The sequence below is a fragment of the Anser brachyrhynchus genome, assembly GCF_964034855.1.
Source record: "Anser brachyrhynchus genome assembly, chromosome: 5".
NCBI classification, from domain to species: domain Eukaryota; kingdom Metazoa; phylum Chordata; class Aves; order Anseriformes; family Anatidae; genus Anser; species Anser brachyrhynchus.
In genome coordinates this window covers 20,044,933-20,072,522 of record NC_137699.1, presented here as the reverse complement: position 1 = coordinate 20,072,522, position 27,590 = coordinate 20,044,933, and the positions used below count along the sequence as shown (strand labels likewise).

At 50.5% G+C, this 27,590-nt stretch overlaps 2 protein-coding genes across 3 annotated transcripts; one reads left to right on the top strand and one right to left on the bottom strand.

The window, feature by feature from the left end:
- Nucleotides 1-932: 932 nt before the first annotated feature.
- Nucleotides 933-17,585, bottom strand: PIDD1 (p53-induced death domain protein 1). Of its 2 annotated transcripts, XM_080593842.1 has the most exons (16): nt 15,883-17,585; nt 13,889-14,260; nt 12,012-12,425; nt 11,083-11,286; nt 10,149-10,203; nt 9,742-9,943; nt 9,119-9,247; nt 8,629-8,808; nt 7,862-8,009; nt 7,348-7,483; nt 6,662-6,812; nt 5,332-5,455; nt 4,092-4,210; nt 3,560-3,667; nt 2,239-2,444; nt 933-1,532 (listed from the first exon to the last, which is right to left on the bottom strand). In XM_080593842.1, the coding sequence occupies exons 2-16, from the start codon at nt 14,151-14,153 to the stop codon at nt 1,295-1,297; spliced, it is 2,679 nt and encodes an 892-aa protein (XP_080449968.1). In that variant the 5' UTR covers nt 14,154-14,260; nt 15,883-17,585; the 3' UTR covers nt 933-1,294. The 2 variants fall into 2 exon arrangements, with proteins under 2 accessions (XP_080449968.1, XP_080449969.1); XM_080593843.1 differs by lacking the exon at nt 15,883-17,585 and having other exon boundaries at nt 13,889-14,550.
- A 53-nt stretch (nt 17,586-17,638) lies between these two features.
- RPLP2 (ribosomal protein lateral stalk subunit P2) lies at nt 17,639-22,287 on the top strand. Its single transcript, XM_080593893.1, has 5 exons — nt 17,639-17,797; nt 18,111-18,234; nt 20,092-20,140; nt 21,646-21,744; nt 22,170-22,287. Exons 2-5 carry the CDS (start codon nt 18,112-18,114, stop codon nt 22,244-22,246), a joined length of 348 nt encoding a protein of 115 aa, XP_080450019.1. The 5' UTR covers nt 17,639-17,797; nt 18,111; the 3' UTR covers nt 22,247-22,287.
- The last annotated feature ends 5,303 nt before the right edge of the window (nt 22,288-27,590 follow it).

The window sequence follows — 27,590 nt, the reverse complement described above, 5'->3', positions numbered from 1 at the left end:
AGGTCTGCAGACTGAGAACAGCCCTTTAAATATTGCTTAGAGTGGGATATGCTGAGTCCAAACGTGTCCTGAAAGAGCTGAATACACACAGATTACAGCGCTGTTCCAAAAAGCTTGCGTGCAGCTCCCCACTGCCGTCAGCGGGCCATTAGCTAAGGCACACTACGAGATGGGTGACGGGAGGAGAAGGGCACCTCAGCAGTCAGCGAGAGGACAGTTAAATAACAATAAATACTCACAGCCTTTTACAAGATGTTCAGATTGCAAAACCAGGAGGTTAGCTTGGCACAGTTCAAGCCAACCCCATAGCAGTGCTTATCTCACAGGTGGCCGGACCAGTTTCTAAAATGCAAATTTATACCATGCTTTTCAACAAGCTCTGCAAACTCCTTCACTAGTACACGGGCACATTTCACAAAGAGGATGTGAGGAATAACCCTTTGAAACTGCAAGGGAAATTTTACTTTCAGCCAAGTTAGAGTCTTTCCAAAACAGCGGGGTTATTGACTTTTACTTATTTGTAAAATAAAACTGGTACTCTGTCAAAGACCACCAGTTTGTAGATCTCATCTAACAAGCCTGGCAGGTGCGGGAGCCTAGGGACAGTGTGAAACATCCTTACTTGCTCCAGAATAGCTTTTGGGGCCTCCCAAAAAGGCTAGAAATTCTTTTCTTCTCTTTTCCTCACAAAGCCTTAGGTTTTGTTTTGGCCTTGAGGGAACCAGAAGAGATTTGGCAGAAAACAGTAAACATTCTCATGGGGAATACAGCTCACATTTTCGTGTGAGCAATGCACGTAATGGACAGAAACAGCTGAACAGTCCCCACTGCACCATTTGACTTCACACCATGATTGCACCTCCACTTTCTCACCAAGCACCGGAGCACACACAGACCTACTGGCAAATGCTCACACCCTGTTTTTCCAGCAGAAGACAGTTTCAGATATATATGTAAAATCAGTATTAATTAACTGAAGGCTACTTTAGCCACTACTCAACTGGCAGACACTTCAGGCTCTGAACATCTTCCTGTTTCTGAAACCTAAAGCTCAAGGTTGAGAGGTACAGGAGAGGCTCATAAATGCACTGTGAACTGCCTGGCCACTACGGATTTCCACCAGCAGAAGTGGTGTGCGGGTATAGACCCAACAGAGCTTGGCAGTCTGCTCACAACTGAATCAACGGCCAACTCCTCAGGAAGACACTGGCCCTCAGGGAGCAGCCCTAAGGCGCTGTCACCCCAGGGACACAGAGGGAGCCCCCATACGAAGCCTGCTCCTTTCTGCTAGGTGCTACATCGTGGCTGTTGCAGAGTCCTCGGTGCTGCTCTCCTGCTCCAAGCCCACTCGGCGGATGGACTCCCTGTATTTCTGCCGCCCCAGCTCAATGATGCTTTCCACCTCGTCAGCGATGTCCTGGCGGCCGCTCTCTTTCATGGCTTTGATCAGCTTGCTCACGCAGTCAGGATCCTCGGAGTTTTGCTGAGCCCACGAGAAGAGCATGTCCAGGATCTGCTTATCGAGGTCCTCTCTGAAGAAAGGTAAAAGTGCAGAAGTAACCAAGACACTCTCCTGGCTGGCAACCCAAAGAGGCCTTACCTGAGTCCAAGCCCAGACCTGGAGCCCCATAAGAAGTCATCCAGACACAAACAAAGCCCTCAGTAGGGCTGCCTTTTCCCCACCCATCACACAGCAGTTGTAGTTCCTGGACTAAAATCTCCCCAGAATATCTTTCCCTAACAGAAATTTCAAAATAAAGAGGTAATTTTTTCTTAATGTAAATTCCCCAAAGGAACAGTACTTTGGTCATAACAAGCCCCACTCTCTCAACATTTTGGTCAGACCGCATGTCCTACAACATGCCACAAGACCTTTTTGAATACAGATATTCACAATTAATGCCATGGACATTAATTGTTGGAGATGGAGTCATTGTTGGAGATGGAGTCTGGCCGGGAATGCAGATCACAGAACAAAACAGGAATGTCACGCAACTGAACTACAAAGCTCATCGAGTTGGTTATTTCTGAATTTTGCTTTTCAAACATTAAGCTTTGCTTTACAACAGCAAGAGGAAATAATCAGTTTTCCATAAAAAAAGTTATGAGAACTGTTACTCAACCCATCTTTTATCCAGCGAAACAACTCCAGTGGGGAAAACTTTCCACCAGCCAGGCATCCATTCATACTATTGCACTGCAGCTGCCCGTGCTGTTGCTCACTGGGTCCCCACTTACCTGTTGTTGTACCCTATGCGCTCAATCTGCTGATAGGTCAAGCCCAAGTTCAGGCCGATGGTCTGCCAGTCGGCTCCCACGCGCCTGGCGATGCTCAGCAGGTTTGCCTGAGTCAGGTAGCCCGTCTCAGCATTGCCCAGGTTCAGGGGAGAGAAGGAGAAACCGTTCTGGGGACTAAGGTTCTCACCCCAGCGGGGTTTCAGCCTCTGTGTCAGAGAAGAGAGAAGGGGAACCTGCTAAATACATTGGTTTCTGTGTGTGTCTGGCCATTCAGCCTCCACACTTAAATTTTTTTTCCTCCTAAGGAGGGAAGACCTTAACTTGAGGCTGAAGAGACGGATGTAAGAAGCAATGAGCACTCACACTGGCAGTGACCAGCAATGCTCAGTGCTTCTGAAAAGTACCAAATCATAATGCTCGCAGTCACAGCTCACACTGGAAACTTTCTTTCTTGTCTTTACAGAGCGCTTTTTGGTGAACCATCTCCCCAGACTGTATTTGCCTGGTCAGTAGGAAAGCACTTGGTCTAGATTCCCAGCTGAGGTTGTATGTGTCAAAAAAGGATGAGAGATCACGGCACACGATCCAAAGGGAAGCATTCAGACTATACAGGTATTTATTGCTTTAAGCTTCTCCAAAAAGCAATTAAATTCTGTAAGATAAAGTGGCTCTCTCACTGGCCTTTTAAGCCAGTAGCTCACACCGGAACACTTAGGCCCAACACCTGTAACTACCTCATCCTAGACCCTTTTTTTTGGCTGCCAGTATGAGCTGGGTGACTAAGAAATTTAAAACCAAAGCAGACACTTCCCTTAGTCACAGCAAGCTTCCTCCTCCTCCACAGCCCTCATTTATTTGAAGGATCCACCCTCTCTGACCACCTCCAGTGCCTGTGCTAGGCTGGTGAGATCAGCATGAGAGATGGAGACTCACTCACGTTTCTCTTTTGGGAAGTTCTCATGGGGAGCGGGAAATCTCCACCACGACATGCAACAAGCACACGGGAGATTTCGGTGCACATCTGATAGGACTCTGGCCCAAGAAGATTCATGGAATTGTGTCTGGCTGTATTTCAGCGATCTGTCACCACAACCCTGCCCTACGCTTCGTTTACAGAAAGCTAACACCCTTCCTTTACACACACACAAAGCTCTTAAAAGGAAGAGAAGGCGCTTTCCTTTCTTTCATGTAGCTGGTCAGTGATTTTCTGCAGTCGTTCATTGCATCCATTATCATGGTGGAAGACAAAATTAGCTGAGCAGAAAGGCCCTGCTCTTCCCCCACCTAGATTAACTTTTCTGCAGGAGACAGGATAACTCACAGGCAGTTTGATTGGCAAAGTAGCGAGCCAGAGGGAGTCTGGTCCTTTCCTCCTCCTGCTGGCCTCTTCAGGGATGCTCTCGGGAACTGCCCCTCGGTAGAAAGAGACCTTGGCAAACAGAAAGCACGCAGTGAGACTCAGATTCAAGCACAGGAGGCAAACCTATTTGCAGTATGAGTTTTCTGCCTGGGAAAGAATTAATTCAGCATTTCTCACCCATCCTCAGTCCATAAGCTGCCCAATTAAGTGTGACTGGGAGGGACACTGGGGTTCTGCCATAAAGGCTGGACTCTGCCAACACCCCGGGAGTTAATGGCAGGAATGTAAAGGCAGAGAGCTATCCTGATGAGTGATCCTTCCAGACTCTACTCTTCGTGTGTTCAGGGGTTAGTCAGCGAAATGCAAAGCCAAGGGAAAGAGGGGAGGAAAAGAGTCATGCCCAGTGCTCAAGAGATTATCATGCAGAGCGCTGTAAAAGCAATGATGATGATGAAGGAGGAGGAAACAAAAAGTCAGTGTCACTGTTGCTCACCTGGCCTTTTACAGCTTGGCCCTTCCTGTCTACAGGGGAAGTCACATAGATTTCCTTCATGTTCTTCAAGTGGGAGTAAAAAATAAACGAGAGACGTCCATCCACACAGTCAGGGCGATCTGTGTCAGAGAAGCAGCAAACACTCAACTTGTGCAGGAAGTGTGCACCTTTTCAAGCCTGGGCAACAGCCCACCACCACTGGCAGCCTCCATGCTACCAACCACTCCTTCTACTCGGGCCTGAAAGAACTGTAACCCTCCTTTCCTCGCTGGGAAAGCAGAAAACTGGCTGTGGAGCAAGCAGGTCCTACAGGTGAGAAAGAAGAATGGCCACAAGGTGGAGGCCAAGCTCAAGAATGGAAGACAAGGGGAGGCGAGGTGTTCAGATGGAGTCAGGTCTATCTTTCCCCCAAAACCCCCTGGAGGGTAGAATCAGCTGCAAGAGCATTCTGTAATGCACAATAACTGGTCATCTATCTCTTCACAGCACCTATGGTGGGCGCGGAAATAGGAATGGAGCTAAAGGGAAAAATATAATCAGCTACTACAATCATACATGTAATTCTCTAGGAACTAAGTTAGAGTCCAGCCTAAATTAGGATAGATTCTGGCCTCATTGACTCAGTGCATTTTATTACTCTTGATGCAGTTGCACTTAATTTACAGCAGTGAAACTGATCTGTGCATTCAGGTTGTGCAGGATGTGGCTTAGTTTGCAGCTGGAACATGTCTAGACATAAGTGAGCATAAAACATGAGGGTCTTGCTCCCCCTTGAGATACACATTAAATTTGGCAATGGGAATTTTCTGCTCTGGATTGTTTCAGAAATATCCTCCCCAAAAAGCCTCTTTTACATATGTTCACCTAGAAATGGACAACGTGAATTAGATCACCCTGGGCATTCCAGTGCACTGCCTGAGATGCCAGGAAAGGGGCATAACTGGCTGCAGAAGCAGATCAGTCACAGAATAAGCCCTTGTGGATATTGCCCTTTGCAGGCTGCAGCAGCATGACAGGAAATGAAAGCCTGCAAACAGCATTTTTATAGGGAAAAGCAGACACAAAGGTTGGGTGACCAGAGAATGTGACAGGTTCAGCGTCCAGGGGCTGTAAGCGGTGGGCGAGCAGTGCTCTGGAAACAGAGGGGTGCACCAAGGAGGAGTACAGCCCCCAGAAAAACAGGCCTGGGACGAGGGAAGCAGAAGAGGTAGGAGCAGAAGGGAGCCCAGTGCTGCCATACCCATATCAATGCTGATGCCTCGCTCAAAAGCTGCAAAGAACTGCTCTCCTTCAAACATCTCCACCATGTCGGATGGCTCAGGTCCTCGGTAGCGGTCCTGCAGCTTCTTCAACACTGGGTCAACCTGGCAAGGTGACAACACAGGGCCCCATGTTTGGTCTGACACAAAAGTCTGTCCCCAGAGTTGTGTCCCTACACCCACAATGTTCCTCTCACCCACCTTCGATAGGGAAAGTCCATCTTCCACTGAAAGGATGCAAACAAATGAACAAACACCCACACCCTATGTCCCAGACACAATCACGACCGAAAAAGAAGTGGTGCTCTGGGTTTCATGGCTTCCTTATTTCTCAACTAAAGAGAAGTCCTCTGTGGGCTAACAATGATAGGCCAAAGCTGCCATTAAAAAAGGGTTATCAGCACCTGCTCTTTTTTTAACAGGTCAGTAACCTTCAAAGACAGGGATTTACTCACTACCTTTTCCTCCTTGTAGTATGCCATTAAAAAACATTTTCTCTGCAAAAAGCCACATGTCACAAGAACACAGCAGAGGGGGCACCAGAAAACTCATTTTGGCATTGCAGCCTGGAATAACAGTGTAAGACCTGGGGTCTCAGAGGCAGTGCATGCGTTAAGCTAGAGCTGAGGTGTCTGTTTTTCTTTATATTTGTAACAGTAAACCTTCTCTCTTACCCCAAGACTACCCCTGGCAGGAAAGCAGACACTCAGCACTCTGATCTCACTGTGAGTGCCATTGCTGCCTTCCCTGGAAGCAGAATTTTAGTCCAGGATCTGAGATACAACCCTTACAGATTTTCTTTCCACGGGTCATTACAATACAGGAGAACAAATAAAGGAAAAAGAAGCAACCAGGTCAGAGGATTATGCAGAGACTCGGATATGCAGGCCAGTTCTGGCAGTCTGATCAAATAATCCTTGGCTCACTGAGCTGCACTGTCTGTCAAGGTACAAGTTCTCCAAACACAGATGCACATTTATTTTGCTAACATCTGAAGCAACACAGCAGAGGGCTGATAGCCTGCATGTACCAGGCCAGTCACTGTGGCTCAGCTGAGTTTAACAGTACAGTCCTCCAGGTTCGCAGGGGAGAAAACAACTGCATGGCATCCACCACTGCATAGAATGAGTTTTCCCTCTTCCCCCAGTTCCCAGTGAGCTGGTTTCACACTACCAACGCCGTGTGGTGACAGCATACTCCTGTCATGACCCTGGAGCAGTGAACGAGACCATCTGGCACGCTGTTGCCCTTAAACCCTACAAAGAGAGGCCCAGGGAGCTCAGGAGCAAGGCAATGCAACCCATACCAGACCTTGTGCTTGGGGAGACACTGCAGCAGGACTTGCTCGGGGTCCTTCTTCCTCTGCAGAGCAATGAAGTTCACCTGGTACATGCGCAACCGCTCATAGACCTTCTTGGCAATGCCTCCAATGTAGGTCTTGGTGGTATACCACAGCCAGTACCTGGCACACAAGGGATTAAGAAAAAGGAGGGATCCTGTCTAAGAAGAGAGGCAGGCATCATGTCCACGAGAGGCAGGTACTCAGACCGGGAGGGAAGGATAATATTTAAAGTGAGGGAGGCTGAGGCTAGTGAGGAAGAAAAGGAGAACTTGGGAGCTGAGGGGAGTGTGGTCTGGAAAGCTGTAGCGGAAAGACTACAGATTCAAAGGGGAAAGGCACTAAATGGAATGCATTTCCTCTGAGGACACCCTGCTTGCAAATCTGACTGGACTTCTCTGCATTACAAGACAAGAAGAGGGGCTGAGAGCATTGTGAGGAGAGTAGAAACACAAGCTTTGCTCCAGTGAACCTGCGCAATAGGCCAAAGGATCTGGGTTAGTATCAGCAGGTAAAAAATGATGGGTAAAGTGCTAAGCTGGGCCTGACTTACAAAAGGAAAGACAAATAGGTAGGACTAATTGCATGACCCCTGCCTGGGCTGTGGGAAAAGCAAGGCGGAGAAACATCTTTTCCTCAGGACTAATCCTGCACTTACCAGGAGAAGTGGGTGACTTCAAACACTGCATAGAGGTGGGTGAATTCCAGCACCACCTGGCTCGTAATGTCTTCCCAGGTTTGGCCCTGCACATCCCCACGGAGCAGATGCAGCCTTGACCGATCCAAGTTGAACCCTAATAACAACGATCAAGATATTGTATGCGGCAGAAGACTTTAATGTGAGGTGGATATATGCATCTCCCTCGCTGCCTTTATTCATGGCTTTACATACCCAGCCAGAGGTTTGAGTGATTTACTTTTTATAAGTGCCACATTAAGACTCATGCCCTTCTCTTGAGCGTCCAGGACTGAGCCTTGGTCAAAGAGCAGCAATAAAAAGATGAGGCTGTCTGAATGCTTCTAGGATATTCTAGCAGAATATGCAGCCTTAAACTGAGAGTGTGCTGATCTCCAGCAACACAGACTCACTGCTCGATTCCCATCATCAATAGCTTGCCACTTGCCTTTTTCCACACACAACTTCTCTTTGCCGGTTTTGGGAATAAACTGACCTGTGACCCCGAAGGGGAGGGGGAGCTGAATTCTCACAGGCCTGAGAAAATCCACCAGGGAGTCCTGGGAGAGGCAGAGCAGAGGACTGGCTCTGCACCCCGCGTCAGCCGTGAGTTCCGCTATCTCTTCTGCAGAGACCGGCAGCACCTGGATGTGGAGCGCAGCGCGGTGAGCCGAGCAGTCAGGCACCCAAATTCCCTCACCTCCTGCTCAGTACCCCTAGCACTCAGTAAGCAAACGCAGCTCTCAGCTCAGGACGCGGTGGGAAATGGAAGCACAGTGAACTTTGGCTGAAGTTTGCCCTAATACTGCAAGCTGGGACAGACCAAGCTATTACAGTAGCATTTAGCAGCACCCACCAGTTTACAGGGCAATTAATTTTAGTGGGACTGCTCTAAGATTAGATCTGCATAAATAATTCCCCCAAACCTTGCTTGCTGAGCTGTTCTGCCAGGCTTGGTGTGTTCCGTAATGGAACAAGAGGCAAAGGCTTCCCTTCGTGGCAGCTACCTGCTGACCTGCTGCAGGGAGCACTGGCAGAGCTGCAAGGAAACCCCCTTTCCCCCCCAGGGCAGCCTGGAGCACAGCCCATCCTGCAGGCAGGGAAACTGAGGCAGAAAGCGATCAGAGACGGGTCAGCCCACGAAGCGCCCATGTCAGACACGAATTGCTCTAGGGCAGACGCCTCTTCTTCTGTTTTGCCCCCTGGCACGGGTCAGCGGCTGCACCAGGGCTTACTGGGGCGCGTTTTCTCCAGCAGGCGTACCTGGAGTTTGACGTTGCGAGTCTCCTCCGTGACGCCAGGAGGGAAGGTCACTTTGATGTTCGGATCCACGCTGGAAAAGAGCAAGGTCCCCTCTGTGGGCACTTGGCATTCATTTTGCACAAGTCGAGACACAACAAGGAACCAGGAGAAGTGAAGGACACGACAGTGAGCCACGTGCTTCTGTAACAGAAGACAGAGAAGAAGAGAGAACATATACAACACAATACAATAAGGGCAGGAAAAAAAGAGACAGCAACACCTGAGCATATCAGAGTATTAGGACAGGGATGGAGCATGGCATGCAGCAAGTCATCACCTTCAGGACATACACCTCCGTGACAGCAGAACCTTAGAGCTGAAATCCACTCCATTTTACCACTTTTTTTTTTTTACCACATTTCAGCCACTTGAATGCTGAAACTCATGGCTTGATAAAACCAAAGAGAGGAAGAGGAGCAATGTGTGTCACTGCTCATTCCAACCTGCTTACCTTTGATTTTGTCTCCTGCTCCACTTGTGTTCTCAGATCACTCCAGCTGTGCCCACTGAAGGTCCGAACAACCACCTCACGCTGGTGGAGGCTTTGCGGGGAGGCATACGGCATCCAGATCTGCACCTCCTAGCACAGAAGCAGTAAGGCACCAACAGAAAGGATAAAATTGGGCCTAGCTGTGCTCTGTGGCTTCCTGCGCAGGGAAGAAGGGGAGGCAAAGCACAGCCTGTATGCAGGGAGTAGGGCAGGAGCTGGGCATCTGCTCCATCCTGCAGCCTCAAGAGAGGTGACAGGAGACATCAGGTGTGCTGTGACTGCAGGGGAAGTCCAGCAGCTTATGGGCAGAAACGACAAAGCAACTTCTCTGGTGAGGTGCTGTCAGCCATGACAGGGCTGGTGGCGTGTTAACCAGCTTGAATGAAAACCACACACTTTTGGGGGAGGATGTGAACCATTCTCCTTGCAGACTAAGGGCAAATGCTGAAACAGCACCACTCTTCTGGCGGAGAAAACGGGTTGTGAGTGGGGAAGGTTATATTATTGGGAAGTCCCTCCCAAAAGACTCCGCCAAGCTACGGCAGAGGCAGACTGCTGAGCGGGCAGCTTGGCTGTGCCCTCACCTGCTGGAATTTGACCCCGTGAGGCTGCAGCTCCAGGACCCTGCTCAGCAGGACATCGTGGTGTCTCAGCTTCACCCACCGAGGGTCTGGCTCCAGGGTTCGGAAGTCGATCCGCACAGGGTCAGAGGCAGCCCCCGGTGGAAAGTAGAAACGGATGCCACAGGCCAGGATCACTTCGCAGCCTTCAGAAGTCACAGTAAAGCTTCCAGAAGAAATACATGGATGTATGACACCCTGCAATGACTTCAACCCTCCAAAAATTCAGCAGAAGACTCTCCCACCTTGTGTACGACTGGCCTAGTGAGGCATTACGCTCCCCATGCACACGCACAGTAGCTACCATGCACAGTCTTGTCTGGGGCCTTGTTACACTACTGTAAAGTAAGTTCTTAATAAGAGAAGCTTACCTGTCCTCTCCTGATGCGAGGAACAGTCTTTGCAGCTCTGTGGCACTGGATCCCTCTGCAGCAGTAAGGTTTGGTTAGGTTATTTACATCAGAGTAGGCAAGAAAGGTTGCATTTACCTTTCAGTTTTGGCTGAATCCTAATCTGACAGAAGCTGCCAAAGGAACCCTGCTCACACTGTGGTGGGCTTCAGATCTGGCAGCAGGAGCAGGAGGATGGGAAGAAGCCTAGGGGTCCCCAGACACACTGGAAATGCTGGCTCTCTCCCCCAGAAAAAAAAAAAACAAAACAAAAAAAAACTCAGGAGCTAGAAAAGCTTCCCCTCTACCAGTCCTGCAGCTCTCAGGGCCATCCGTGGTCGATCACCCAGGGCCACCCGCTGGAATCGGTGCTCGCTCTTGTGAGCATGGGCACCACTGGGAAACCCTGCTCAGATTCCTGCTCATCCGTTAGCTTTCAGACGGTGAATCTTTCAGAGAAAGAGCTGCTGCTCTGAAGCCTGGGAGCAGGGGGACAGCAGGAGCTAACTACAGCAGAATCACCTCTGATTGCCTCCTCTGCTTCTAGCACGAGCCACCACGGCCTGAAGGTCATGCAGCACATCCAAGAAGTGGTGTCCTCCTTTGCTAAAGAGGCCAGACCCCTTTAGGGCCCCACCTGATCTGTTTCTTGTGAATCCCATTTTCACTTCCACTGTAAAATGTTCCCAAAGAGTGAGCCTGGCAGGCCCACTTCCAGGGACCTCTGAGCCCTTCAGAAAAGGCTCGGAGTCCTAAAACCAGACTGCCTGTACCTTTACAACCTCATAATTACACCAGACAAATAAATACTGATCTGGTTGCCCCCTGCTTCCCTTCCCTAATCCAAATCCATTCACACCACGCTGGGCCAAGCGAGGGGACAGCTGGGCAGAACATGCAGAAGCCCTGCAATTACCGGCCTGCGGGGGCGGCTCCGTTTCTCCTAAGGGGTTGCCTCGGAGGTGCACGAAAGGCAAGGTCTGGATCTCGGGGGGGATGGCACGGAGGCAGTTGTTCTGCAGATCGAGCCTGGACAAGTTGGGCAGGCTGGCGAGCGACGCGGGGACTGTCACCAGGAGATTGCTGTGGAGATGCAGCCGCCTCAGAGACTTCAAATTGCCTGCAGGTTACAACAAGCAGTGACTCCCCAGCCAGGCTGTTAATTGCGTTGCAATCATCTCTCACCATGCACACACGCACACGCTCCTGCCCTCCAGCACCGGGTCTCCACTCGCCTCCCGTGAGCGCAGAAGGGGAAAGGCACAATAGCTCTGCCTATCTTTAGTCCCCAAAATAAAGGGGCTAGTGAACGGGCAGAGAGGCAGCGCAGCCTGCTCTGCCCTGTGCTTTACAGCACCCGGCTTTGAGCCGCTTCTGCACCAGCATCAACGACAACCCCTGGGCACAACGAGAGGAATCGAGGGCAGAGCTGTGGGAAGCTGGGCGCTGGAATTCAGAACCTGGCTCCGCGGAGTGCTCCGCACCAGGCAGCCTGATTTCACGCCCAGCTTTGCTTCCCCTTAAGCCCCAGTTTTACTGTTTCCAGTCCTGGATGCTTCCCAAAAGCAGCAAGGGCAGACCCTCAGCTGCTGTAAATGGCATGTAAATCTGAGGAGCCTTTCTGAACCACAGAGCAGAAAGCATGGTCCGTAGTCATTAATGCCCACAGGGAGTGACTGAACCAAGTATGTCTCTTCTGGTTATCCCTCCCATTTTGGCTCTTTTGGGGAACGGGCAGTTCCTGCCAGCAGCTCTGGGGACAGAGAGCAAGGGCCTCAGGGCTCCTAGCCTGACCAAAAGCTCAGCAGACCCACGTTGTTCTCACTCTCCTGAGGAAACACATACCTACGGAGTCTGGGATGCTCGACAACAGATTCCCAGAAAGATCCAGTTGTGTGCAGCTGTGCAGATTTCCAACCTCTTCAGGGAGGACTTCCAAGGCATTTTCTGAAAGATCCAGGTCCTTCAGCGCTGCCAGGTCCCCAATGCTCTGAGGTAAGTCCTTCAGCTGATTTTTCATAGCGGAGAAGAAAGTCAGCTTGCTGAGGGAGCCAAAGTCCTCGGGGAGCGCCACCAGGCTGTTGTGGCTCACCAAGAGCACACGGAGGCTGGGGAGGCGAGGGATGCAGCTGGGCAAGGCGGAGAGGCTATTGAAGCTGAGATCCAGGTGGGTGAGGCACCTCAGGCTCCCAATGTCTGGTGGCAAGCTTGTCAGGGAGCCGTGCCGACACGAGCCAAACTCGTCCCTGGCATGGCCACCTAGGTGCGGAGGGAAGCGGAGGAAGAGGTCAGTGTGCTGCAGGGATACTCCACACATCTACCACCCCTCGGGAGGGTGGCCCGTCCCTCTCCAAGCCTCCCACTCTTCTACCCCACCACCGCCGTTGGACACCACACACCACTGCAGGGATGGAGGAGACCTTCCCGACCCTCCGGGCTCTGCCCGTGCTGCTGGGGATGAACAGCCCCAAGGAATGAGACCTGCCCTTGCGAGACAGGGGAGCGGTTGTGGAAAAGCAGTGAAAATGTGGCAAAAAGCAGGTCATCCAGTATTGCGCAGGCCAGGTGACAGCACAGAGAGAGAAGGGCACAGGTCCTGCCCCAGCTTGTGACACCCAAAGTGGAGAAGGGTTGCACCCAGGACAAATAAGTTGAGCACACACAAGCAAATTTCCAGAACTCTCCGTTTCTTCTCCTTCCACTCTGGTCTGATTGTAAGCACATGCAGCAGAGGGCACCAGACATTTGTTGTGCTGCATAATGGTAAAAAATATAAACAAACAAACAGACACCCTGCACTTCACACAGAAGAAAAGCTCAGTTGAACTGTTTTATTGCACTTGAGGATGCTCAGAGTATGCATAAAGCTCACAAAACAATTCTCCGAAAATGCATTGCCATTATCCTCACCTTACGGAAGGGGGAAAGACAAATGAAATTATTTGTACGAGATTTTATGGGTAGTCTGTGGCAGGCGTAGAAATGACCCTCATTCTTTAAAGTTTTCAGCTGAAAACCCTGAATTTTGGCTGCAAACCCACTCTTTTCTATACCGTGCTTTTAAAATGTCACCTCCCAAAGGTGAAATGATTCAGTCAGATACAGAAATTATATCATTCATATGGAGAGCCTCCTACAGTAATGAGATAAGGAAGTCAGGAACTGAGATAATATTCAGCCGTGTAACTGTTATTACAGAATGCCGAATGGCAGGCACTCTGGGTCTTGCTTTTGATAAAACGTCGAGCAGCCTCTTCTGGTCTGTGCCGAACCCTGCTAAACCTCCGCTCCCTGACACAATGCAAGGATTAAGCTAAGACTGATTCAGAATGACCTGCCGCAAAGGCAGCTCATTATACTTCCAAAAATGAAAGGGGAGCTGGACATTTATCAAAAAATCAAGCGTCTTTCAATCCCTCTCTCCTTATATAACTTTTCCAAAAAAATGCTCTTCTTCTAGAGGATGGGTAAAGAAAATGTTGCAGCGTCAGCCTCACCAGACCCAAAAACTGGTCCCCACGCAGCCGTAGGGGGAAAGGAAGGAAACAGGAGTCTGGAAGCTGATTCTTGTTGAAATCAGCATGCAGCTCGGAGCAAGGCTAAGAGCCGAAGCCGTCGTACAGGGCACTAGAACTCAAAAGCCCCAGAGGCAGTTTGTCCTGCCGATGTGGAGAGAAGGCAAAAACAAAACGCAAACCTAGGCGATGGGTCCAGGAACTCACCTTTGAGCACCAGGGACTTGAGGTGCTTCAGACGAGGCAGGATGCCCAGCGCGGCACCAAGGAGGCGATCGTTGCTGCTGAGCCGCAGGAACTCCACCTGCACCACCTCTCCCCGCCGCCCCTCGAAGAGCTGCAGGAGCCGGCGGCAGCCGTCGGGGTACACGTCCAGATTGAGCCTGTTGTCCGCCAGGCAGGAGTCGGCGAGCGTAGGAGCCCCCGAAGCCCCCTCCCCGCGCTCGTCCCCGAGCCCCGGCAGCTCTGCCATCTTCTGCGTCTTGTCCACGGGGTCCGGACATGCTCCGACTTGCCGCGCAGGCAGGCACCGGCGGCACCGCGAGGCAGCCGGGGTGAGGAAGAGGAGGGAGGACAGCTCTGAAAGGGAATGCGAGTGCACGGTGAAGGCCTCCGGCCCCAGCGCAGGGGGGCTGGAAACAGTTTATAACCACAGCAACGGGGCAGGAGGGATTACAGACGTGGTACTGAAAGCTTTGTGGGCAGCGGGGACAGAAAAGCAGGTGACAGACACCGTGGAGGCTTCTCCCTCCCAGTGAAAGCCTCCGAGTTTCCCTAGCCAGCACCCGTGACTTCAGGGAATGGAGTAAACATCCGTTATTCCCACTATCCCCCAGAATAAGCAGTAGTAGGAACATTAAAAGACATAACCATAAGTGCCTATGCTCGATGTAGATTTCAAAGTGCCTTAGCAGGGAGGTCAGGAGCTTTACAAGCACAGGGGAAGAGCGGGGCAGGGAAAGCTGAGCCAGCAGCAGCGCCCCACAGCCCGGGCCAGCGCGTTGCTCACAGGCTGCCACCAACCCCCAGCGAACCCGGTTGTGAAACTGGTTGCCAGCGGTTTGAAAACGGAGATGAAAACGGGCAAAGGGCAGTGGAGCAGACGTGGCAGGGCCGGGGAGAGGGGGCTATAAAAGGCCCGGCTGTGGCAGGGGGGCACTGCGCTGCGCAGCGGGACCGGGGCTCGCGCGGGGCTGCCTCCGCACGGCTGCTCTCACCAGCACCCTCCTCTTCTAGGGAGAAAGGGGGAAAATATGCTGAGAAAGGTTTGATGCTTCAGGAGCAGAGGTATGAGATCTGAGCACATTAATTGCTCCTCTGCCGCCTTGGTGCCCTCATCCTTTGGGACTTTCAGAATGGGCACACTGAGAGCGCAAAGATGGGCGCAGGCACTTCCTTTGTTTTTATACCAAGTTACCGATTTCTAAGTCTCCCATTAACTGTTATTTCCACTTCCTTTGTCTTTTGCAACTCCTCCTGAGCTTGGTAATTGCAGTGGCTTACGATGCAAACATCAGATCTTTTAAAACCCTGCCGCTGCTGAATAGGTGAATAAATGTTTTGTTTGAGTGAGGGGTGCAGAGCTACAAAAACCTTTTAGCAGCTTTAACATCCGCGGGCAGCAGAAGCAAGCCAGAGTCCCTGCAGCACCCCAAACGCGCTCCTTTTTACCCTTCAAGGGTGGGACACGGCAGGACTGGTGCTCTCCAGCACAGCCAGCTCCATGAAGGAGCAGACACCTTATGGGCACATAAGGACGTGAAGAAAGAGCAAATGGAAATGACTGCTTTAGTAAAAAAGTAAGTATTTTTTACTAAAAACGGTAGGCAACACATACACAGACCTCACAGCTCTCTTACAGACAGGTGTGAGCAAAAAGACAGCTTTGTAAAGTGGCTGATGGTGAAGAGAAAAGAGGCCTTAGAGCCTGCAAACGCAGCCCCACGCGTCCGCACAGGACAGGGGCAGCCGCGCTTGTGCACAAGCACACAGGCACGCACGTGTGCACACAGAATGGTGCACGCACACCCGCTCGCCCCAGGCTATCCTCACCCGCCCTGCGCCAGCTCCGGCAGCCCCAGGACCCCCCAACCCACACCCTGCAGGGCCCCGAGCCCCCTGGGCCCCCAGCGGTTCCCCCAGCTGAGAGGCCAGGCCGAAGGCGCTGTGTGTCCCGCTGAGCACGCCCGCGCTCGTCTCACCCCTGCGCCCCGTCCCTGGCACACAAAACCCGCGTCCCAAAAGCCCGGCCGCCCTTGTGTGGCTCGGCCAAGCCCGGCACGGCTTGGCTCAGCCCCGGCACTTCCTGCAAAGTTTGCTCCGAGCCCTGCTGCTGCCGGGGCGGGCCGAGCCAGAGGAGGTGCCGGATGCAGCAGGGCGAGGGGCAGGCGGCTCTGGGGATGCAAGCGGGAGGCTGGACGCAGCCCAGCACCGCAGTCGGGGCCCACGTGGCTCCGCTTTGCGATACAGCTGTGCCAAAACGCAAGCCTGCAGGGAAACTGCAGCTGGGGGGTTGCGGTGCTTGTTGTGCTCTTCATGTCGTTGTCCGTAAGGACAGGTTTCCAGCTGGCGTCTCAACACTGCAGGGCTGCTGCGAGATGCCCCGCAAGAAGCCAAGTCCCCACGCTCCAGTGCCTCTTTCTGAAGCTGAACACAAGCTGTGCGGTGCCCTGCGGGAAAACTGCTCTCCCCAGGGGAGTAAGCGCCCCGCATGCCAGCTGCGGTGCTATTTAATTCACTAGGCAGCAGCGCATTTTGATTTATCAGACAGCTCCCAGCACTTCTTGAGCTGTAAAGCTGGGAGCCTGGCAGCGCCAGAACTACCAGAAGGATGTGATAGTTATCCTCTTTAATATCTGTATATCCTCTTTGATATCTTTATTGGTGACTTGGATGAGGAAACTGAGTGTGCCCCCAGTAGGTCTGCAGATGACACCAAGCTGGGGGCAGTGTCGATCTGCCGGAGGGTAGGAAGGCCCTGCAGAGGGACCTGGGCAGGATGGGTCGATGGGCAGAGGCCAACGGGATGAGGTTCAACATGGCCAAGTGCCGGGTCCCGAACTTTGGCCACACCAACCCCATGCAGTGCTACAGGCTTGGGGCAGAGTGGCTGCAAAGCTGTGCAGGGGGAAAGGATCTGGGGGTGCTGATTGATGCTCGCCTGAACACGAGCCAGCAGTGTGCCCAGGTGGCCAAGAAGACCAGTGGCATCCTGCCTTGTGTCAGGACTAGTGCAGCCAGCAGGACCAGGAAAGTGATCGTCCCCCTGTACTCAGCTCTGGTGAGGCCGCACCCCGAGTGCTGTGTTCAGCTTTGGGCCCCTCACTACAAGAAGGACACCGAGGCCCTGGAGCGTGTCCAGAGCAGGGCTGTGAAGCTGGTGAAGGGCCTGGAGCACAAGTCCTGTGAGGAGCGGCTGAGGGCACTGGGGTTGTTTAGTCTGGAGAAGAGGAGGCTCAGGGGAGACCTCATTGCTCTCTGCAACTGCCTGACAGGAAGGTGTGGGGAGCTGGGGGTCGGCCTCCTCTCGCAGATAACCAGTGACAGGACTAGAGGGAAAGGCCTCAAGTTGCACCAGGGGAGGTTCAGGCTGGAAATGAGAAGACATTTCTTCTCAGAAAGATCAGTCAGGCATTGGGACGGGTTGCCCAGGGAGGAGGTGGAGTCACCGTCCCTGTGGGTGTCCAAGGAGAGGTTGGACGTGGTGCTGGGGGACATGGTTTGGTGGGTGACACTGGTGGCAGGGGGAGGGCAGGACCCGGTGATTTGGAGGTGTCTGTGACCACTGCCGGCGGTGACACGCACACTGTGAGCACCGACCCCCCACACGCACCCTGGGGGGGGCCCCTCAGCGCCCCCTCAGCGCCCGCCCCGCCCCGGGAGGGGGGGTGCGCAACCCGCCGTGCCCCCGAGCGCTCTGCGCATGCGCCTCCACCCTCCCTCGCCTCACCGCCCGCGCCCCTGCATTGGCTATTCCCCGCTTCCCTCCGGCCTGGCCCAATGGCAGCGCGCCTTGTTGAGGGGTGACGGGAAGAAGGCGTCGCCGAGGGGCCGCCCTTTCCCTTTCTCCGCCGGGCTGCAGCGGCGAGCGCACGTCCCGGGTCCCGCTCCCGCAAAGTGAGCGCGGGGCGGCCCCGGCCCCCCCCGGGACCCCGCGGCAATGGACGCGCCCGGCTGGGCCCGGCTGGCGGCCGCGGAGGGCTGGGGCGGGGCCTGGGCGCGTCCACTCGGGGCGCGGGGGGGGGCGATGGCGGCGGCGGCCATGTGCGCCTGGGCCTGCCGGGGGGGGGGAGGTCGAGGGGAGGTGGAAGCGCGGCCTCCGGTGCGTTGTGTTTAAATAGGTGGGGGAGGAACAAGTACCGGGGGGGGAAGGGGGGCGTGTGTGGGGCGCTTGCCCGAGTTCGGCGCGTTAAGGCTGTGCGTGTTGCAGGATGCGTTACGTCGCGGCCTACCTGCTCGCCGTCCTCGGCGGCAACGAGGCGCCCACGTCCAAGGACCTGAAGAAGATCCTCGACAGCGTCGGCATCGAGACGGACGATGAGCGCCTGAACAAGGTGGCGTTGCCTTCTCCTCTCGGAGACGCGTAGCTGCGCCCCGGCAGCCCCTTCGGCTTGCGGCGTTACCGCCTTCTGTAGTTTGTCCTCGTTGTGTCAGCCGCAACTAGGTGGGCCCTGAGGGCCCTTCCAGCCCGCTGACTCTGGTCAAACCCTGGAGCTGCTCCCTGGTCTTTAGTACCCTTGTGTTTCCCTTGCTGTCGATCGGGCCTGCCTTTTTTTTGGGGTTCTCACAGCTAATCACATGCGTGATTTCCAAAGCACCGCTTAGCTACTCAGAGCTGCTTTGTGCAACATTTCTGTAGAAGCCTGGCTTTCTAGTTTAACTTCTGTCGTCTGGAAGTGCCTCTGTCAGTCGTTGATGCCTTCTGACTATTAAATCTAGTAACGTTCAGTGAGGTAGCAGCTACAGATACATATTTATTGAAAGCTTGTTCTATTCTGACATAAGGTGTAGCTTGCACTTAAGCGTTTAATTTTGGCTCTTGGTCAATTTCTGATTGAAAGTGAACACTTCTGAAGGCCTGATACACAGCAATAAATCCTTACTTAGCGTTCTGCAAGGAAGCTTTTGTACCTTCACCAGGAAACATGAGTAAATTTTAGTGGACAATAGAGATCTTCAATAATATGTAGGGAAACTTTAGAAGTAAATGCTGGAATGATTATGTTGAAAAATAGTCTTTTTAAGAGGGTGTCTTACTGGGAATGTTTGTTGTGATGTAGCAGATTTCCAGCCCTTGGGGAATGAAGAAGAAATGGCCGTGGGGGTGGCTGGGGAAAGTCTTAGCACCTGCCCTGTACATCCGTGTGGTGTTTCTGGAGAGATGGAGGAAGAACAGTTACTTTCCCAGCTGGAAACTGTTCTTCCATTGGCCCAACCCAGTGACGAGTTGAATTAGCCAAGAGCATCCTTACATGATTAGGGATGTCGGCTCGAACTTGTGGCGCTCCTGCGAAACATCAGGGCCTTCAGCCTCGGCCTGCTTACATCTCTTTAATCCTTCTATGAACTCGTTGGGTTCTCTGATCTCCATTATCTAGAAAGCATCTTTGAAATTTGTGTTGATCATGATTAATTTATTCTGTTTGCGCTGGCTGTATCTCTTGCGAGTGCAGATCTAGTGGAGTCTTAAAAGCACCCCGTAGATGAAGCAAGTGTACAGGCACGGCATTTGGCAGGCTGCACGCTGCATCAGCAGAAGGTGCACACTGAAAACCTCCCTTCGCTGACTGCAGCGTTCAGCGCTGACCCCTAACGCAGGAACTCACTAGGAGGATCTGTGGCATACTCCTTTTTTTATTACAAGTATTTGCATGCTTTAGCAACTTGTATTTTTCGTGTGTTGCTTTCCTCATCCCTGCTTATACAACAGCGGTAGTAAATCTGGAGTTGGGACTCTGTGTCCTAAGGATACAGTAACCAGCGTGGCTCTAACATTTGGTAATGCTAGGAACAGGACCCTGCGGTTGCTGGTTTGGTGCCCAGTGCCCCAGAGGCTCCCCGTGGACGTTAAGCAAGAGATGCTAACAGTCCCTCAGCGACTAACACCCCGTTAGTGGGGTTTCCCAGGTGGCTCCACCACGTCTGTGTATCCTGCCTTTTGTAAGGCCCGTGGATTCGTTACGAATTTATCATAACAGATTTCACGAAAAGGCTTTTACAGAAAAATAGGAAAGATGTAGATGGAGTTCTTGTTTCAGTGTCCTCTTCCTTCCCCTGAGAAATAAGGAATGTGGGAGCTGTGCGAGCAGCAGGATGGAGGCGTTGCGTGTTGTGATTAATCAGTGCTTGTTTAAATGTAGCTCGTACTCATGCTGTTTTGAAGCTATTAACATTTTAAATCTAATTTACAGGTTATTAGTGAGCTGAATGGAAAAAACATCGAGGATGTCATTGCTCAGGGTAAGTACACTCTCTGAGTGTCACAGATAATTGCCTCTGATACTTCAGGAACTTGAGAGCACAGAATTGCCGCCAACTCCCCGCTTATTCATCGGTTTCCTCGTGCAGTTGAGGACTTCCATGCTGGATCCCTGTCGAAATGGCTGAAATCCAGCAGGTCCATTCTAATTCCTCGCAGGTTGGTGCCAGTACCTGCTGGGTTTCGCTTGTGGACCACATTAAACTGGAAGACTTAAATGTGTCTGAGCTTACTGGTAGTTTGCTCGTGACGTAGTTTTCTGGACATGCTGAATGAAGAAGGAATTAGCTCTCCTTCCATACTCTTATAATACATTTTCTTTGCGTTTACCCACTTGTTACACACTAATTACGTAAAATAGGAAGAAGAGACTGTTAAATGTAATTAAGTGCCAATTGACTTTAAAGGCACAGTTACACCCTCAGTGATTAACGCAAGCATCTCCAGTGCGGCTCTCTGCCGGAGCTCCCCACGTCTGGCACTTCCTTTTCGTGAAGGCAAGACTCTGGGCGCTGACTCTGTGCTCTTACCTGCTGGCTCGCACTGAAGCTGGGACTTACAACATTGCTTGACTGTGTCAGAGGGCTAAAATAACGCAGAGCTGAGGTAGCGCAAAGGTCTTGATATAATTGACTTCTATTTTTGCAAATACTTAGGCACAAGGGAACTCTTAGGCATATATTGGCTTAAAGGTTGCCAGCACTTTGCCTGGCGTCGCTGTTTTGAGTGGTAACAGGACATTTCTGTCCGTGTGGTCTGAAGGCCTAAGAGAGCCATTATGCGTGTGCTTACAACACATTTAAGGTCTCTCTTTATGTAAGGCTTTTTCTTAAAATAAATTGTTTCCTAGAACATATTGACATGTATATGAAACATGTTTGTTTACTTGGCAAGCTTATTAGAGCTTGAAGTAACAAGGAATTATTTAGAAATGGATTCCCAGAAATTGGAATACAGGCAAATGTACTGTGTACGTGACCTCTGAGTGCCAAGGGAGCCTTGGTATGTGACAAGCAGATGCCAGAGAGCTCGCTAACGTGCTGAAGACGAGCGTAAATCAGAAGTGAGTTTGCCAATCTCAGAGGAGACGCAATAGGTTTCATAGGGTGTTGGAAAATTTGGTTAAAATGCTGTACTCTTTGCCATAAATGTCTTCTCCCCTGTATGGCCCCAGTCATGCCCTCGGTTTTCTGTACCCTTTAGAAAAAAAAAAAAGACTACTTGTGTGTTTGAGGGGGGGGACTGTATACAGCACAAAGCTTATTAATGGGCTGATGTTGGGTAAGCTTTCATTAGGAATTATTTTGGTGAGGTTTCTTTGTTAGTTTATACTTTCTTACAGGTGCAGCTTCATGCTCCTCTCACTAACAGTGACCGTTCGGTCTGTGATCTGCAACCTGATTTTTCTTGCACGCATTTTTTTCCTCTTCTTGCCTGCCTGTGCTTACGATGAGCATTTAAATCCTTTCTCTTCTGTCCCATTCAGGCAATGGCAAGCTTGCCAGCATGCCAGCTGGGGGAGCTGTGGCAGTCTCTGCTGGAGGGGTCTCTGCTGCTCCTGCTGCAGGTGCTGCCCCTGCTGCCGGTGAGTATGGATGGAGAGGGGTTGTTACAGGGCGGCTCCCTTTTCCCTGTTAAAATCCTAGTGCTGAAGTCCAAATTTCAAGGTCTTCCCACTTTGGCAATTTGCTGTGTGATTGAAATGTGAACTAAAAGGTTATTTTTGCCATGGGCAATGAGAAATGTTGGCTCTTTTTTATTCACCTTAAGTTTGTTCTGTCTTAGAACTGAAAATCAGACAGGCTTTACTGTGTAAAGGGCATCCCCTTGGTATCAGTGTCTGTGTCCCTGCACTGTTCGTATTTCCCTATTGGAAGGGGATGGCAGTTGTGAAGGTGAACTGTGGAGGCTGAAGTACCACTAACGTGGAAGCTGAGAACACCAAAATGTTGCTTAAAAGTCTCTGCAAAAATACAAATACTGACCATTGTCTTGTCTTCTCTTCTTCAGCTGAGGAGAAGAAAGAAGAGAAGAAGGAGGAATCTGAAGAATCTGATGACGACATGGGATTTGGCCTATTTGATTAATTATTTGTTATACAGAAATTATTAAAACTGTTTGTTTTAAATGTTTTTTTGTTTATTATTATAACCACACAAATGCTACTGGATTCAGACAGCTGTTCTCTAGGTAGCTCTGACAAAGCTTTGGTTTTTGGTTGGACCAGATGATCTTGAAGGTCTTTTCCAGCCTTAATGATTCTATGTTTCTATGAATTTTATGAGCAAGCCATGGGACTTTACTCTCAAAGTAGTCAGAAATTGCTAAGCTTGTTTGAATGGGGATGCTTGGTTTTGGTACTCCTCCCATCTATTAAATAGTATGTGACAGCTGAATTTACTTGACACTAATTGAAATTCACCTCCGTACTATTGCTGTCTCAATTATTAAGGAAAGTCCTATCCAGCAATAAAAAAGTTTATTTGGGGGCATCTGTCTAATCAGTTCCACAATATACAAAACCATTTGAATGGAGAGCAAGTCTAAATTAGTCCAGCAATGTAATTTCAGAGTTAATTATAATTTTTATAAACATCTAAAACATCCCTGAGTTCATTGCTGCTTCAGATTTCCAGGATCCAGGCACAACAACAATAAAAAGCTTCTCTATACTTGGATTTCATGTGACATCCACAGGGTTAACACAGAACCTCTAACAAAAAACACGCTGCGTGTCCTGTTGTTCTTGGCACCCCGAGATCAGTGCCAGGATGGTCTCTCCATGTTCAGTGTCTGTTCTGGTGGCAGCTGAAATGCCAGGACAGGAATCTCCTTGATGAGAATAAAAACCAAAACATTTTATGACGAAAGTAGTATTTTTGGAGAACTGAATGTGATCTCTGGTGTACCCAGAAGAATGTCAGCTTGGGAGGACAGTAAATGTTGCTTTTATAAACTGCCGCATGCTAGGAAACGATTCCAGCAGGCAACTTCCAGTGACTTCTACAGCGGCACTTGGCTGTCGCCACGAGTAGGTAGCGTACATGTGATGATCTTCCCATGCCAAGTCTCCGCAGGTAGAGTCAGGAGAGGGACCCTGGAGCACTGCACTGTAAAGCTTTGCCAGCGTAATTAAGTTGTGGAAAAAAAAAAAGGCGCTAGCTGCTGCTGCTATGTTGGTTATGAGTCACTGGACAAAGCACGGCAAGTACTTCTGAGAGGGCAGATGGGTGAAATCCAAGTAGGAAAAACTATTTTATCTCCCTCTGGTGTACTGAGAGAAAACGCCCTTTCCTTCGCAGCAGCCAAGGGAGAGGGCAGTTGAAACTTTGATCCTCGGACCTCAAAATGGCTGTCACTTAAGCAACTAACCCTTCCTGACCTTCTGTGCGTGCTGCAGGGAGGAATTACAGGAGGCAATGCCAATGTTTTTCATCCTCTGAAGTCCTAGCGTGGTGATTTGTGTGGTAGTAATGAAATTTGCTCGTGTTTGCTCAAGCTCTCTGTAAGAATGGCTGTGGTTCGATACTGGAAAGGGTGCAGGTATACCTGTGCTGCTTTCCTCGCTGATTTCTGCATTTCAGCTCACTGGGAAACAGCGGTTCCTGGCTGTGGTTTTACAGGGAGCGTCCCCCGACCTGCTTCCTTCCCCTTCTTGGCTGCTACGAGTGAATGTTTTTACGAGGAAGATCTGTGCCTGTCATCCCGCTCAGCGGGGTTTTTCCACGCACAAACTAATTTGTTTCAGTGGCACAGCTCTTCCGTGGGTTTTTGCTGTGCCCAGAGCTGCGGGATGACACTGAAGCCCGTCCTGCCAGGCACTGGCTACTGCGGTTAGCTACTGCAGCAGCCAGCTGCTGGGGAGAGGGGAGGAACCCTGGGAGGACGCCGGCTACACCCAGCCTAACTTCTTCCTTCCTCTTTGTCTTCTACTCCTTCTCCCTGTAACCGATTAGACCTCGAGTGACAGACGCGATCTTGTGCTGCGTGTCCTACTATGACCTTTAAGCACCTTCCTGAAGGCGCATCGTTCTGATGAGAATTATCGCTCCTTCTGCTTTGAGGAGAGGGATCGTGCGAGGGAGAAAGCACTGAAAATACAGCATTTATTACACTGCCACAGAGAGGCCATATATTTTACTTAATACCCTGCAGGTTTTCTTTATGAAGCCCAGAGAATTTCTACTACTACAGTTCTCTGCCAGAATTGTCTACTCAGAGCTTTCACGCATTTTTCAGAATTTGATGCAACCTCTTGCATGGTGAACATCTCTTCCAAGTGCAAAATCAAGGCGTTTTAAGCTTTCTTCCCCTGTACCCAGTATGAGGGGGTTGTCACCTGATCGGTTTGTACACAAACCCGGTGTGCCTGGAAATCTGCTGCAGGCTTGTCTGGTGCTCTGGGCGGAGTTCACCACTGATGATCTCAATGAGCTTCACCTACAAAGGAATTGGGACCCCTACTTGTGCTCTTTGGATGCTGTTTCAAGTTTTCAAGTGTCACTGTCTCCTTTTCAGGCTTATCAAATGGTTTCCAACGGCAGGGATAGCAGTGGGATAGATGTGCTGAATTCCAGGATGCTCTCAGAGAAAATGAGTGCCTGTAAAGACCTAGAGAGGTGGCCTAGTCTGTCCCCCTGCAGAATCAGTTTTAGAACAGATTTTTCCTGACTTCTTCAATATAGAAACCTCAAAGGTGTCGAAGGGAAAGGGAAGGACAACCTCGGGCCTGGAGGTTACACCGCTAACTGATTATTACTAAATTGATTGTAGGGGAGAGTGATGTAGTCATAGGCTTGACGTTGAAACACGTGAGCTTTCCTCGCTGGGACTGCTCCATCTCAGATCAGCCCTGTCTGAAAACCATTCCTTACATCCTTACAAACGCCACTGGCCAGGGAGTGTGACATGACATCTCCACTACTTGGAAAGCAGCGAGAACGTCCTGGACACAGCTGGGAAGTAATAAGCAACGGATCCCTGGGGGGCATTGTCAAATTAGCTGGTTTCACTCTTACTACTAAGGCCCAATTTTGCAAGCTGTTACATGCATCCCGAACGCAGTAGCTTTCACTTACGTAGAGCAGCGATACCTGAAGCAGCTTTCCTAGAAGGAAAAATCCAGTCCCCAGAGAGCAGGACAAACAGACTGCCCCATTGCATCAGGAGATGCTCCTGTTTGCCGTGGATTGGTCTGATACATCTCACAGGTGAGAAAAAGACATCAAAGTCAGGCTTGCCACTGACCTTCACAGCCTCTGGGGTTGGGCTTCATGACCAGTGCCCCAGTCCTGTGACCACAGGCCACAGTATTAAAGAAAGTAACATGCTGAAAACAACAATACAACAGACTCTCAGCTTCCACTTAAAATTATTAATTCCCTTTTGCCAACCAACAACCAAGGTCTTGCCTGAAAACAAAACAACACAACAGCAGCAAAGACTTTGCTTGTATGTAATTATCTCATATGTAGTATGTTATTATCTCAATCTACTGACTGCTCACAATTCAAAATTAGAAAAAAATAAACCAAAAAAAAACAAAACTAGAAAACCAATGTGACAAATAGGAATTGCACGGGAAGTTTTCTCAGTTCTATCACAACATGTACGGGCAGGAATGAACTTGCAGTGTTCTGATAGGAGTTTAATACACGGGAAAATCTGCTTGACCTAGTTTGTTGCAGGATTATGAACATTTCTCTGGCTGTACCTTCTTACTGAGGAGAAAAAGATTAGTTTAGGGGGATAATTTATTTTGGAGGAAAACGCAGTTGCTTTTTGCCAGCTTGCTAGCACCAGTACCCAGGAAGTACTCAACAAGAGATTACTGCTTACAAGGCTTATTTCAACAACCCGTTTCAATAGTGCAGCAATAACCTCCTCAGACAGGTAACACTGAGAGGTAACCACTCGAGGCAGAGTGGTGTAAAAAACTAAGTATGAGACTGCTACTGAGAACTAAAGTGAAACTAACCTCATTATTGTCACAGCACTGTTTTGTTTTCCAAACACAGTAGGAACCTTATGTTTTGTGAAATGCTGACAAAAGAGGAAGCAATGTTAGCTTGAGAACAAAGCTGTTCTTGTGGTTGCCAGTGTTAAGGAGGTTTCTGCAAACAAGGTTCAGTTCAGCTTTAACACAGATTTCCTCTAAAGTCACAGACCAGTGACTAGTTGTCCAGCTGCACAGTTCTGAAAAGTACAAGACAATGTTTTCTTTGGATTTGGCCACATGGAAAACATCTTTCAGCATCCCCAGAAGAACAAGGTGAAAGCACTATGATTGTCTTGGTGCTGAGGGGTAAGAAGGGCCTTTAAGAGGGAGAAGGCTCAGGTGTCCCAATACTCACCTCTCCAGGTGGAGGAGATGAGGGTTGACAAGGGTCATATAAAGATGCCCAACATAAGGGAGGAAGGAAATTGCAAGAACAAGTAGAGGTTTGAGAGGAAGTCAGAGAAGGAGGGTTATGAGGTATAAACAGGGAACCTAAGACCTTTGAAAGGCTGCTTCCAGTGGAAGAAACAGGAATGGGGCTACCTTGATGAATTTCACTAACATAATTAACAAAACTCCTGTGGGGAGGAAGGCTTAGTCTGAGAGCTCTTAAGGACAGGTGTAACCCTGAATGAGGTCCTTCTCTTGGTAGAAAATACTTTTACCCTATATTGGTGCTATTAAGAAATTATTTATGCTCTTTGTACCTCCAAGCCTCCCTCCTGGTAATAGTTTCCTTACCTAGAGTTGAGCAGCTGCTTCTCTTGCCATGCTGAACCTCTGATGTCCCTGTAAACGTTCACTTATCTAATGAATTGAATGACTAAAGTCTGTCTCTCTGATGACGAGAGGATCATTCCAGCTTCTGAGATCTGTGCTGATCTGGCAGCACTGGCCTGCAGCCCTGCTGTGAGCTGATATAACACAGGCTTGTTTGGAAGCACTAATAAAACTTGCAGTCACTTTGGTGAAAGGTAAGCGACTGCGTTTTGGTGAGTTTAGAGGCAGGCTCAGGAAACTGTTAGGACTGTTTTGCTCTGTTCTTGTGCTGTGGAAGCCTCCCTCTGGTTCCTGAGCTCTCTGTGAAGAGAAAAGCTCAGCGTTTTCCCGTCCTATTGCCTGTATCCTGCTCTAGGAAAGCAAAACATTGTATTAGTGTGACATCCCCCCAGCTGGGAGCAGAGCCCTCCAAGACCCAACGCCTCTGGTGAGGCACCGAGGTTGGGGCGCTAAACCCTGGGCCCCCCATCTCCACGGGGGGACCAAAGGAGGGGGGGAGGCTCCGGGACGTGTGCCACGGCTCACCAGGAGACACTTCACGCTGTCCCCGGGGCAAAGAGGGGTTCACCGGAGGAGGGGTTGGAAGGAGGAGCCGCCGCTTGCCCTCCCATTGCTGCCCGCTGAGGGGAGGCGGCAGCACCGCCCCTCAGCCC

What these genes read in the sequence shown, in the direction of transcription:
- PIDD1 (XM_080593842.1), bottom strand. Translation starts at nt 14,153, where the DNA reads ATGGCAGAGCTGCCGGGGCTCGGGGACGAGCGCGGGGAGGGGGCTTCG. An exon ending in AGCAGGAGACAAAATCAAAG is followed by an intron (nt 8,809 to 9,118) that starts GTAAGCAGGTTG and finishes CTTCTGTTACAG; the next exon opens with AAGCACGTGGCTCACTGTCG. An exon ending in AGGCATCAGCATTGATATGG is followed by an intron (nt 4,211 to 5,331) that starts GTATGGCAGCAC and finishes TCTCTGACACAG; the next exon opens with ATCGCCCTGACTGTGTGGAT.
- RPLP2 (XM_080593893.1), top strand. Translation starts at nt 18,112, where the DNA reads ATGCGTTACGTCGCGGCCTACCTGCTCGCCGTCCTCGGCGGCAACGAG. An exon ending in ACGATGAGCGCCTGAACAAG is followed by an intron (nt 18,235 to 20,091) that starts GTGGCGTTGCCT and finishes TCTAATTTACAG; the next exon opens with GTTATTAGTGAGCTGAATGG. An exon ending in AGGTGCTGCCCCTGCTGCCG is followed by an intron (nt 21,745 to 22,169) that starts GTGAGTATGGAT and finishes TCTCTTCTTCAG; the next exon opens with CTGAGGAGAAGAAAGAAGAG.